General features: G+C 41.8%; 1 protein-coding gene across 1 annotated transcript; it reads right to left on the bottom strand.

The window, feature by feature from the left end:
• Window positions 1–1,162: 1,162 nt before the first annotated feature.
• LOC133552001 (beta-crystallin A3-like) lies at window positions 1,163–12,421 on the bottom strand. The gene is made up of 6 exons (XM_061899223.1): window positions 12,307–12,421; window positions 12,156–12,201; window positions 7,957–8,075; window positions 5,041–5,182; window positions 4,827–4,969; window positions 1,163–1,541 (listed from the first exon to the last, which is right to left on the bottom strand). Exons 2-6 carry the CDS (start codon window positions 12,192–12,194, stop codon window positions 1,394–1,396), a joined length of 591 nt encoding a protein of 196 aa, XP_061755207.1. The 5' UTR covers window positions 12,195–12,201; window positions 12,307–12,421; the 3' UTR covers window positions 1,163–1,393.
• Between the last annotated feature and the right edge of the window lie 475 nt (window positions 12,422–12,896).

Consider the following 12,896-nt stretch of genomic DNA (forward strand, 5'->3'; position numbering starts at 1 on the left):
GATTTCCCCATTAATTTGAGCCAGGATGAAAGATTCGTGGATGAGGAAAGTGAGAGTGAAGGACTAGAAAAAAAATCCAATCCAATCCAATCCACTTTATTTATATAGCACATTTAACCAACAATAACGTTTCCAAAGTGCTGCACAGCCATGTTGAAAACAATATTATGCTCCACCAATGACTGAATAAAACAAAAAATGAATAAAAATAAAACCAATAAAAATAATATAAAAACAACTATAATTAAAAACTATTTTAAAGGGTGAAATCAATTAAAACAGTAAAATAAAAATAAAAGTGTATAAAAAAACACAGAGGACAACAGAGGACAGAGGACCACACAACTCACGTAGTGTTAAAAGCCAAAGAATAAAAGTGGGTCTTAAGACGAGACTTAAAACACTCCACTGTGGAAGGACTATACAGCGGGAGCGATTTAGATGTTATTAGACACATTTACTAGGATAATTCTGGAAAATCCCTTATCTGCTTATTGTGTTACTAGTGTTTTAGTGAGATTATATGGTCGTACCTGTACAACCTGAAGGCTGGCCCCGCACCTTTCTTCAGCACCATTCGACGGGTGGTGGCGATGCCCATCTCTGCCCTTCGCAAGGGACCCTCTTCGAAACATGATCTTTCGAAATGATCGCCGCATAATACGCTGAACTTTGTGTGTGTGGTTCAAACCAACCATGTTCGCTTGACCGCTCTGTTCCATAGTAAAGCTTCACCGTCATCTTTCAGGAATGTAAACAATGAAAGACCGGCTGTGTTTGTGTTGCTAAAGGCGGCCGCAATACACCGCTTTACGCCTGCAGCTTTCTTCTTTGACGTCTCCATTATTCATTGAGCAAATTGCAAAAGATTCAGCAACACAGATGTCCAGAATACCGTGGAATACCACGACATTTTAGCATGATAGTTCCGCGAGAAATTTCAAATTGCAATTTAGTAAACTAAAAAGGCCGTATTGGCATGTGTTGCAATGTTGATATTTCATCATTGATATATAAACTATCAGACTGCGTGGTCGCTAGTAGTGGCTTTCAGTAGGATTTTCGTAAGTAAGCAAGTGGATAAAAGTATCCCAAAAAAGTGTGATTGACTACAACCACTGACCCTTTTGTGCAAAAGATGAGAAGGAGGTGACGGCGTTACTGAGGGTGTCGGCCTTTCTTTATTGAACAGCAGAAGTCAGCCATGGAGGTCACAATAGAAACTTATCCTTTCGTTTATTTTAATGGTGTTTCTTTAAAAATACAAAAGTGCAGCAAAGCACCCAACGTTTCCGGCTCGGGTTCCTGCTTAGACCAGCCGGACCCGAGGAGCCGGAGAGGTGGAGGACAAAGAAGAGGGCCAAGGAGCGGCAAGGAGACGCCACCCACCAACTCAATGCTGGATCCTCCTGATGGACTGGATCTGGGGGGTCTGAGCTTGGGAGCCGAACTCGCGGTAAGACTTGTACTCGCCTCCCCGACAGTCTGACTCCATGATGTACTGCTGGCCTCGGTAGCCTGGATACTGGTAGCACACAAAGCTGCAAAGGCAACACATTCCATGAGTGAACCATCAACTACAAGTAGCGGTGTCCCGATCCCATACTGATATCAGATATCAGTTCAATATCAACCAAAAAACAAACATGTATCGGCTTTGTCCGCACACTGGGTCTGCTTGTAAGTACTCTGTGATCGTGCGCTGCCGAACATGCTCATCTGCTCGTAAAACCAGGGATGACCTGATGTGATGACGACGGGCGTGCGGGGGATGTGGGGGACAGGTACTTTTCAGGGGCGGTATAGTACCAAACATGAGTCACTAGTACCGCGGTACTATAGTAATACTGGTCAGACGTAAAACCCTCCATCCATCCAGCCATCTTATTCTGCTTATCCTAGGTCGGCCTAAGCAGGGAAGCCTATGGACTTCACCTATGGACTGGACTCTCACTATTATGTTAGATCCACTATGGACTGGACTCTCACTATTATGTTAGATCCACTATGGCCTGGTCTCCCACTATTATGTTAGATCCACTATGGACTGGACTCTCACTATTATGTTAGATCCACTATGGACTGGACTCTCACTATTATGTTAGATCCACTATGGCCTGGATTTCACAATATTATGTTAAATCCACTATGGACTGGACTCTCACTATTATGTTGGATCCACTATGGACTGGACTCTCACTATTACGTTAGATCCACTATGGACTGGACTCTCACTATTATGTTAGATCCACTATGTACTGGACTCTCACTATTAGGTTAGATCCACTATGGACTGGACTCTCACTATTATGTTAGATCCACTATGTACTGGACTCTCACTATTAGGTTGGATCCACTATGGACTGGACTCTCACTATTATGTTAGTTCCACTATGGACTGGACTCTCACTCTATTATGTTAGATCCACTATGGACTGGACTCTCACTATTATGTTAGATCCACTATGGACTGGACTCTCACACTATTATGTTAGATCCACTATGGACTGGACTCACACTATTATGTTAGATCCACTATGGACTGGACTCTCACTATTAGGTTGGATCCACTATGGACTGGAATCTCACTATTATGTTAGATCCACTATGGACTGGACTCTCACTATTAGGTTGGATCCACTATGGACTGGACTCTCACTATTATGTTAGATCCACTATGGACTGGACTCTTACAATATTATGTTAGATCCACTATGGACTGGACTCTCACTATTATGTTGGATCCACTATGGACTGGACTCTCACTATTATGTTAGATCGACTATGGACTGGACTCTCACTATTATGTTAGATCCACTATGGACTGGACTCTCACACTATTATGTTAGATCCACTATGGACTGGACTCTCACTATTATGTTAGATCCACTATGGACTGGACTCTCACTATTATGTTGGATCCACTATGGACTGGACTCTCACACTATTATGTTAGATCCACTATGGACTGGACTCTCACTATTAGGTTAGATCCACTATGGACTGGACTCTCACGATTATGTTAGATCCACTATGGACTGGACTCTCACTATTATGTTAGATCCACTATGTACTGGACTCTCACTATTATGTTAGATCCACTATGGACTGGACTCTCACTATTATGTTAGATCCACTATGGACTGGACTCTCACTATTATGTTAGATCAACTATGGACTGGACTCTCACTATTATGTTAGATCCACTACGGACTGGACTCTCACTATTAGGTTAGATCCACTAAGGACTGGACTCTCACTATTATGTTAGATCCACTATGGACTGGACTCTCACTATTATGTTAGATCCACTATGGACTGGACTCCCACTATTATGTTAGATCCACTATGGACTGGACTCTCACTATTAGGTTAGATCCACTAAGGACTGGACTCTCACTATTATGTTAGATCCACTATGGACTGGACTCCCACTATTATGTTAGATCCACTATGGACTGGACTCTCACTATTATGTTAGATCCCCTATGGACTGTACTTTCACACTATTATGTTAGATCCACTATGGACTGGACTCTCACTACTATGTTAGATCCACTATGGACTGGACTCTCACTACTATGTTAGATCCACTATGGACTGGACTCTCACTATTAAGTTAGATCCACTATGAACTGGACTCTCACTACTATGTTAGATCCACTATGGACTGGACTCTCACTACTATGTTAGATCCACTATGGACTGGACTCTCACTATTAAGTTAGATCCACTATGGACTGGACTCTCACTATTAAGTTAGATCCACTATGGACTGGACTCTCACTACTATGTTAGATCCACTATGGACTGGACTCTCACTACTATGTTAGATCCATTATGGACTGGACTCTCACTATTAAGTTAGATCCACTATGGACTGGACTCTCACTACTATGTTAGATCCACTATGGACTGGACTCTCACTATTAAGTTAGATCCACTATGAACTGGACTCCCACTATTATGTTAGATCCACTAAGGACTGGACTCTCACTATTATGTTAGATCCACTATGGACTGGACTCTCACTATTAAGTTAGATCCAATATGGACTGGTCTCTCACTATTAGGTTAGATCCACGATGGACTGGACTCTCTCTATTATGTTAGATCCACTATGGACTGAACTCTCACTATTATGTTAGATCCACTATGGACTGGACTCTCACTATTATGTTAGATCCACTATGGACTGGACTCTCACTATTAGGTTAGATCCACTATGGACTGGACTCTCTCTATTATGTTAGATCCACTATGGACTGGACTCTCACTATTATGTTAGATCCACTATGGACTGGACTCTCACTATTATGTTAGATCCACTATGGACTGGACTCCCACTATTATGTTAGATCCACTATGGACTGGACTCTCACTATTATGTTAGATCCACTATGGACTGGACTCTCACACTATTATGTTAGATCCACTATGGACTGGACTCTCACTATTAGGTTAGATCCACTATGTACTGGACTCTCACTATTAGGTTAGATCCACTATGGACTGGACTCCCACTATTACGTTAGATCCACTATGGACTGGACTCTCACTATTATGTTAGATCCACTATGGACTGGGCTCTCACTATTATGTTAGATCCACTATGGACTGGACTCTCACTATTATGTTAGATCCACTATGGCCTGGATTTCACAAAATTATGTTAGATCCACTATGGACTGGACTCCCCCTATTATGTTAGATCCACTATGGACTGGACTCCCACTATTATGTTAGATCCACTATGGACTGGACTCCCACTATTATGTTAGATCCACTATGGACTGGACATTGATACAAACATGAGATCTGCTTACGCGCCGCTCTGGATTTGCATGGATCCGACCTGGTTGTTCAACCAGCCCATGGCCTGCAGGGAGGGGTAGTCATCAGACAGCTCAAACTGGCGGCCCATCATGTTCTCCATCTCGTAGATGGTCATGCGGGCGTCTTTGTGGTTCTGAAAGGAGCAGAAGAAGAAGGGGATGTTGAAGGCGGGCCGGGGGAGTCCAGGCCTTGACGTGAACTCACGGCGCAGCAGACGGGTCTGAAGGAGATCATCCTCTCGATGCGGTAGGAGTTGCTCCCGCTGTAGGCCTCGAAACGCGGGTAGTCCCCTTTCTCCAGGATGAACTGCTGGCCGCAGAAGCTGGAGTGCTCGTAGCCCACCCAGCTGCGGAGGGGAAATAACCCCCCAAAACATTGGATTTGAAAATCGGAGCCGGACCGTGTAGTATTTTATACGTAAGTAGTAAAACCTTAAAGTAGGCTGACCATATTGTGAAATCCCAAAAAGATGCGTGCCAAGGTCTGGGACTAGATGAAAATGTGCCAATGATACTTGAACTTGCTTTATAAATATTCCATCCATCCGTCCATTTTCTACCCCTTGTCCCTTGTGGGGTAGCGGGGGCCTATCTTAGCTGCATTCGGGTGGAAAGCGGGTACGGTATAGCTCGGTTGGTAGAGTGGCCGTGCCAGCAACTTGGGGGTTCCCGGTTCGATCCCCGCTTCCGCCGTCCTAGTCCCTGCCGTTGTGTCCTTGGGCAAGACACTTTACCCACTTGCTCCCAGTGCCACCCACACTGCTTTAAATGTAACTTAGATATTGGGTTTCACTATGTCGGGGGTCGGCTAACAGGGGCTCTTTAGCGCCGCCCTAGTGGCTCTCTGGAGCGTTTTTAAAAATGTATGAAAAATGGAGAAAGATGAGGGGGAAAAAATATATTTTTGGTTTTAATATGGTTTCTGTAGGAGGACAAATATGACACAAACATCCCTAATTTCTATAAAACACACTGTTTGTATTAAACATGCTTCACTGATTCCAGTAGTTGGGGAGCGATGTTTTGTCCTATTAATTTTGGCGGTCCTTGAACTCACCGTAATTTGTTTACATCTATAACTTTCTCCGACTTTCTAAGACGTGTTTTATGACACTTTTTTTTCTGTCTCATTTTGTCCACCAAACTTTTAACGTTGTGCATGACTGCGTGGGTTCCCCCCGGGTACTCCGACTTCCTCCCACCTCCAAAGACATGCACCTGGGGATAGGCCCCTCCCACCTCCAAAGACATGCACCTGGGGATAGGTTGATTGGCAACACTAAATTGGCCCTAGTGTGTGAATGTGAGTGTGAATGTTGTCTGTCTATCAGTTTTTGCCCTGCGATGAGATGGCGACTTGTCCAGGGTGTACACCGCCTTCCCCCCGAGTGCAGCTGAGATGGGCTCCAGCGACCCCCCCAGACCCCGAACGGGACAAGCTGTAGAAAATGGATGTATGGGTGGAAGGTACTTTATATTTATTCAGCCAAAATGGGACTATTTACCTTATTTGCATGCTTAGAATAATTATAAGGTACACTTTATTTGTAATAATTACATTTGTCTAAATCATTTGGCGGAGTGATCTGTGTGGTAGGTTGGTTTTGGACACAGTGCATTGTGGGTAATGGCAGTATATAGGGGACTCGAGCCACACAGTTTTTTGACCTCACGCTTACTTTTCCTAATGCTTTGTTACTGTAACTATTATGTTAAATCCACTATGGACTGGACTCTCACTGTTATGTTGGATCCACTATGGACTGGACTCTCACTATTATGTTAGATCCACTATGGACTGGACTCTCACTATTATGTTAGTTCCACTATGGACTGGACTCACACTATTATGTTAGATCCACGAGGGACTGGGCTCTCACTATTATGTTAGATCCACCATGGCCTGGATTTCACAATATTATGTTAGATCCACTATGGACTGGACTCTCACTATTATGTTAGATCCACTATGGACTGGACTCTCACTATTATGTTAGATCCACTATGGACTGGACTCTCACTATTATGTTAGATCCACTATGGCCTGTACTCTCACTATTATGTTGGATCCACTATGGACTGGACTGTCACTATTATGTTAGATCCACTATGGACTGGACTCTCACTATTATGTTAGATCCACTATGGACTGGACTCTCACTATTATGTTAGATCCACTATGGACTGGACTCTCACTATTATGTTAGATCCACTATGGACTGGACTCCCACTATTATGTTAGATCCACTATGGACTGGACTCTCACTATTAGGTTAGATCCACTATGGACTGGACTCTCACTATTATGTTAGATCCACTATGGACTGAACTCTTACTATTATGTTAGATCCACTACGGACTGGACTCTCACTATTATGTTAGATCCACTATGGACTGGACTCTCACTATTATGTTAGATCCACTATGGACTGGACTCTCACTATTATGTTAGATCCACTATGGACTGGACTCTCACTATTATGTTAGATCCACTATGAACTGGACTCTCACTATTATGTTAGATCCACTATGGACTGGACTCTCACACTATTATGTTAGATCCACTATGGACTGGACTTCCACTATTATGTTAGATCCACTAAGGAATGGACTCTCACTATTATGTTAGATCCACTATGGACTGGACTCTCACTATTATGTTAGATCCACTATGGACTGGACTCTCACTATTATGTTAGATCCACTATGGACTGGACTCTCACTATTATGTTAGATCCACTATGGACTGGACTCTCACTATTATGTTAGATCCACTATGGACTGGACTCTCACTATTACGTTAGATCCACTATGGCCTGGATTTCACAATATTATGCGAGACCCACTCGACGTCCAGTGCATCCGGTCTCCCCTAGAGGGCCTGAGGGGGTCACCCACATCTGCGGTCCTCTCCAAGGTTTCTCATAGTCCTTCACACTGACATCCCACTGGGTTGTGAGTTTTTCCTTGCCCTTATGTGGGATCTGAACCGAGGATGTCATTGTGGCTTGTGCAGCCCCTTTGAGACACTTGTGATTTAGGGCTATATAAGTAATCATTAATTGATTGATTGATTGATTGATTGATTGATTGATTGATTGATTGATTGGACAATACGTACGCGCCACATTCCACCTTGAGGGAGCGGATGTTGTCCACGCCGCACTCCGTGATGTTCTGGCAGCTGGCGGTGAACTCCATGCGCTTGCCCTGGAAGTGCTCCTGGTCGTACACCGTGATCTGAACACACACACACACACACACACACACACACACACACACAGGTTGTGCGAGCGTAAACAATAAGCTTCTGAGCTTCATTGAAGTCTTTACAAATAGCGACTCAGCGAGATATCGCTGAATCTTGACTGAGTTTAGGCTTGTCAACGAATACATTATTCAAAATGGCTGGGAAATGGCTAAATGCTAACATGCTAACAACTAGAATGCTACCTCAGACAGCACCAAAGAACAGAAAATTCTCAAGCGAATCTACGGTCGCGTCACATCGTGCCGCGTAGATAAGCCGTAAACTTTTTCCACATGAGGAAAATTGCTACGATGCTAACATTTAGCATGCTAGTGCCTCACGTGACAGGATTAAGTCGTGAAAATGCTAAAGCATGTCTATGGGCACAAAAATTTCCCTTGTGGATCAATAAAGTTTGTCTCACGTCTAAGTCTAACATCATGCTACACACAATAAAGCATTACAGAAGATGAACATTACTAAGATGCTAACATTTAGCATGCTAGTGCCTCACGTGACAGCACTAAGTCGTGAAAATGCTAAAGCATGTCTATGGGCACAAAAATTTCCCTTGTGGATCAATAAAGTTTGTCTCACGTCTAAGTCTAACATCATGCTACACACAGTAAAGCATTTCAGAAGATGAACATTGCTAGGATGCTAACATTTAGCATGCTAGTGCCTCACGTGACAGCACTAAGTCGTGAAAATGCTAAAGCATGTCTATGAGCACAAAAATTTCCCTTGTGGATCAATAAAGTTTGTCTCACGTCAAAGTCTAACATCATGCTACACACAGTAAAACATTTCAGAAAATGAACATTACTAGGATGCTAACATTTAGCATGCTAGTGCCTCTCGTGACAGCACTAAGTCGTGAAAATGCTAAAGCATGTCTATGGGCACAAAAATTTCCCTTGTGGATCAATAAAGTTTGTCTCACGTCTAAGTCTAACATCATGCTACACACAGTAAAGCATTTCAGAAGATGAACGTTGCTAAGATGCTAACATTTAGCATGCCAGTGCCTCACGTGACAGCACTAAGTCGTGAAAATGCTAAAGCATGTTTATGGGCACAAAAATTTCCCTTGTGGATCAATAAAGTTTGTCTCACGTCTAAGTCTAACATCATGCTACACACAGTAAAGCATTTCAGAAGATGAACGTTGCTAAGATGCTAACATTTAGCATGCTATTGCCTCACGTGACAGCACTAAGTCGTGAAAATGCTAGAGCATGTCTATGGGCACAAAAATTTCCCTTGTGGATCAATAAAGTTTGTCTCACGTCTAAGTCTAACATCATGCTACACACGGTAAAGCATTTCAGAAGATGAACGTTGCTAGGATGCTAACATTTAGCATGCTAGTGCCTCTCGTGACAGCACTAAGTCGTGAAAATGCTAAAGCATGTCTATGAGCACAAAAATTTCCCTTGTGGATCAATAAAGTGTGTCTCACCTCTAAGTCTAACATCATGCTACACACAGTAAAGCATTTCAGATGATGAATATTGCTAAGATGCTAACATTTGGCATGCTAGCACCTAGGAAGATAGCACTAGGTACGTAAAATGCTAAAGCAGCTCTATAGTCATTTTATATCACACCACATAGATATACAATCAACATTGGGATTTTTACATGCTGAAAATTGTTAGGATGCTAACAATAAGCACGCTAGCACCGAGCAAGACAGCACTAGGTATGTAAAATGCTATAGCAGTTCTATAGTCATTTGATATCACGCCACTTATATATACAGTAAACATTACGATTTTCACATGAAGGAAATTAAGATGCTAACAATTAGCATGTTAGCACCTAGCAAGACAACACTACGTACGTACAATGCTAGAGCAGATCTACAGTCAACTTATATCATGCTACATAAATATACAGTAAACCTTTTCACATAAGGAAAATTGTTAAAATGCTAATTAGCACGATAGCACCCAGCAAGATAGCAGTAAGCACTAAAAATCTAAAGTCATGTTATATCATGCCACAGAGATACACAGTAAACCTTTTCGCATTAGACAACATGTTAAGAGGCTAACACTTAGCATGATAGCACCCAGCAAGATAGTACTAGCACCAAAAATGCTAAAGCAGATTTATAGTCATGTTATATCATGCCAAACAGATACAAAGTAAACAATTTCACATTAGGAAAATTGTTAAGACGCTAACAATTAGCATGATAGCACCCAGCAAGGTAGCAGTTAGTACCAAAAATGCTAAAGCAAATCTATAGTTGCGTTATGTAATGTCACATAGATATACAGTAAACAATTTCACATTAGGAAAATTGTTCAGATGCTAACAATTAGCATGCTAGCACCTAGCAAGACAGCACTACATATGTGCAATGCTAAAGCAGATCTATAGTCAACTTTTATAATGCTACATAAATGTGCAAAAAACATTTTTGCATAAGGAAAATTGCTAAAATGCTAACAATCAGCACGATAGCACCTAGCAAGATGACACTAAGTAGTGAAAATGCTAAAAAATTTCTATGGTTACATACATTTATACTTTTCGCATAAGAACACGTCAAGATGCTAACAATCAATGTGGTAGCACCCAGCAAGATAGTACTAAGTACCAAAAATGCTAAAGCAGATTTATAGTCATGTTATATCATGCAAAACAGATATACAGTAAACAATTTCACATTAGGAAAATTGTTAAGATACTAACAATTAGCGTGATAGCACCCAACAAGGTAGCGGTAAGAACCGAAAATGCTAAAGCAAATCTAAGGTCATGTTACATCATGCCACATACATATACAGTAAACCTTTTCGCATAAGAAAACATTTTAAGATGCTAACAATTAGCATGATAGCACCCGGCAAGATAGTACTAAGAATCAAAAATGCTAAAGCAAATCTATAGTTATGTTATATAATGCCACATCGATATATAGTAAACCTTTTCGCATAAGAAAACATGCTGAGATGCTAACAATTAACATGATAACACCCAGTAAGGTAGCAGTAAGTACCGAAAATGCTAAACCAATTCTTTAGTTGCTTTATATATTGCCACTTAGAAATACAGTACACAATTTCACATTAGGAAAATTGTTAAACTGCTAACAATAAGCATGATAGCACCCAGCAAGATAGCAGTAAGTACCGAAAATGCTAAAGCAAATCTCTGGTTGCGTTATATAATGCCACTTAGATAAACAGTAAACTTTTTCGCATAAAAAAACATGTTAAGATACTAACAATTAGCATGATAGCACCCAGCCAGATAGTACTAAGTATCAAAAATGCTAAAGCAGATCTATAGTTATGTTATATCATGCCAAACAGATATACAGTAAACAATTTCACATTAGGAAAATTGTTAAGATGCAAACCCAGCAAGATAGCAGTAAGTGCTGAGAATCTAGTCATGTTATATCATGCCACATACAGTAAACCTTTTTGCATAAGAAAACATGTTAAGATGCTAACAATTAGCGTGATAGCTGTCAGGTTTGTACCTGACATTTTGGCCACGTTTTAGTTTTTCCTCTGTTTGTCTTATTTCCTGTCAGCGCTCTTATTTTGTCTTTATTTCCTGCTGTTATCCCTGAGTAAGTAAGTACCGAAAATGCTAAAGCAAATCTATAGTTGCGTTATATAATGCCACGTAGATATACAGTAAACAATTTCACATTAGGAAAATTGTTAAAATGCTAACAATTAGCGTGATAGCACCCAGCAAGATAGCAGTAAGTACCGAAAATCCTAAAGCAAATCTATAGTTGCGTTATATAATGCCACGTAGATATACAGGAAACAATTTCACATTAGGAAAATTGTTAAAATGCTCACAATTAGCGTGATAGCACCCAGCAAGATAGCAGTAAGTACCGAAAATGCTAAAGCAAATCTATAGTTGCATTATATAATGCCACATAGGTATACAGTAAACTTTTTCACATGATGGAAATTGTGACAACGCTAACAATTAGCATGCTAGCCTACAGTAAGATAGCACTAATTGACGAAAAAAGTGCGTGGGTGAGCGTGTGCGTTTGTGTGCGTCATCGAGTTGGGAGGCCTCACCTTCCACGGGCCCATGGGGGAAGGGTTGGTCATGGCCATCTCGTACCTGCGGAGGACGGTGACAAACGTTAATGGAATGTTCCGTCGTAGAAATAAAAGTACCGCTCCTTGACCTCCCGCCGCCACAAAAACAAGCGCGTGTGGAACCTACCAAAAGTGCTGCTTGGGGTGTCGCTGGGTTCCACTGATGGGGCTGCAGAGGCGGCGGGCTCCGGGGCTTTATAAGCACCCCTGGCCCGGGGGGGTGGAGGGTGGGGGGGCAGACCGACCTGCACCCTTGTCAGCACTTTGCTTTGGACCTGGATTTTTTGTTGTGCGCCACACAGGTTGTTAACGCACACACACAATATTGCTTCTGTAGCACACACACACACACACACACACACAACTCCGTCACCACAAGGAAACTTCATTATCAATCTTGGATGTTTTGTTTTTTTGTGCCACAGTTATTTGGGATTTGCCCCAAATTACGGTTGCTCAGGCACATTGTGTTTGTGTGTGTGTTCTGGCAATTCCGACTTAATGGGGACATCGCTCTGTTTACACACATTTAGGGGACTTCTGACGGTATGGGGACCAAAAAACAGGTCCTCTAAAGGAAACATTTTTAAATGATAGTCAGGTCCATTCTGGAGATGCCTAAGTGATTTTTAAGCTTCGGCCCATAAAACATGTTTACAGGTTAGTTTAAGTCTGAGACATTTGCACAGAAGCCCCCTCATCGGGCTGTAACTGCTA

The sequence above is a fragment of the Nerophis ophidion genome, linkage group LG04, assembly GCF_033978795.1.
Source record: "Nerophis ophidion isolate RoL-2023_Sa linkage group LG04, RoL_Noph_v1.0, whole genome shotgun sequence".
Lineage (NCBI taxonomy): Eukaryota > Metazoa > Chordata > Actinopteri > Syngnathiformes > Syngnathidae > Nerophis > Nerophis ophidion.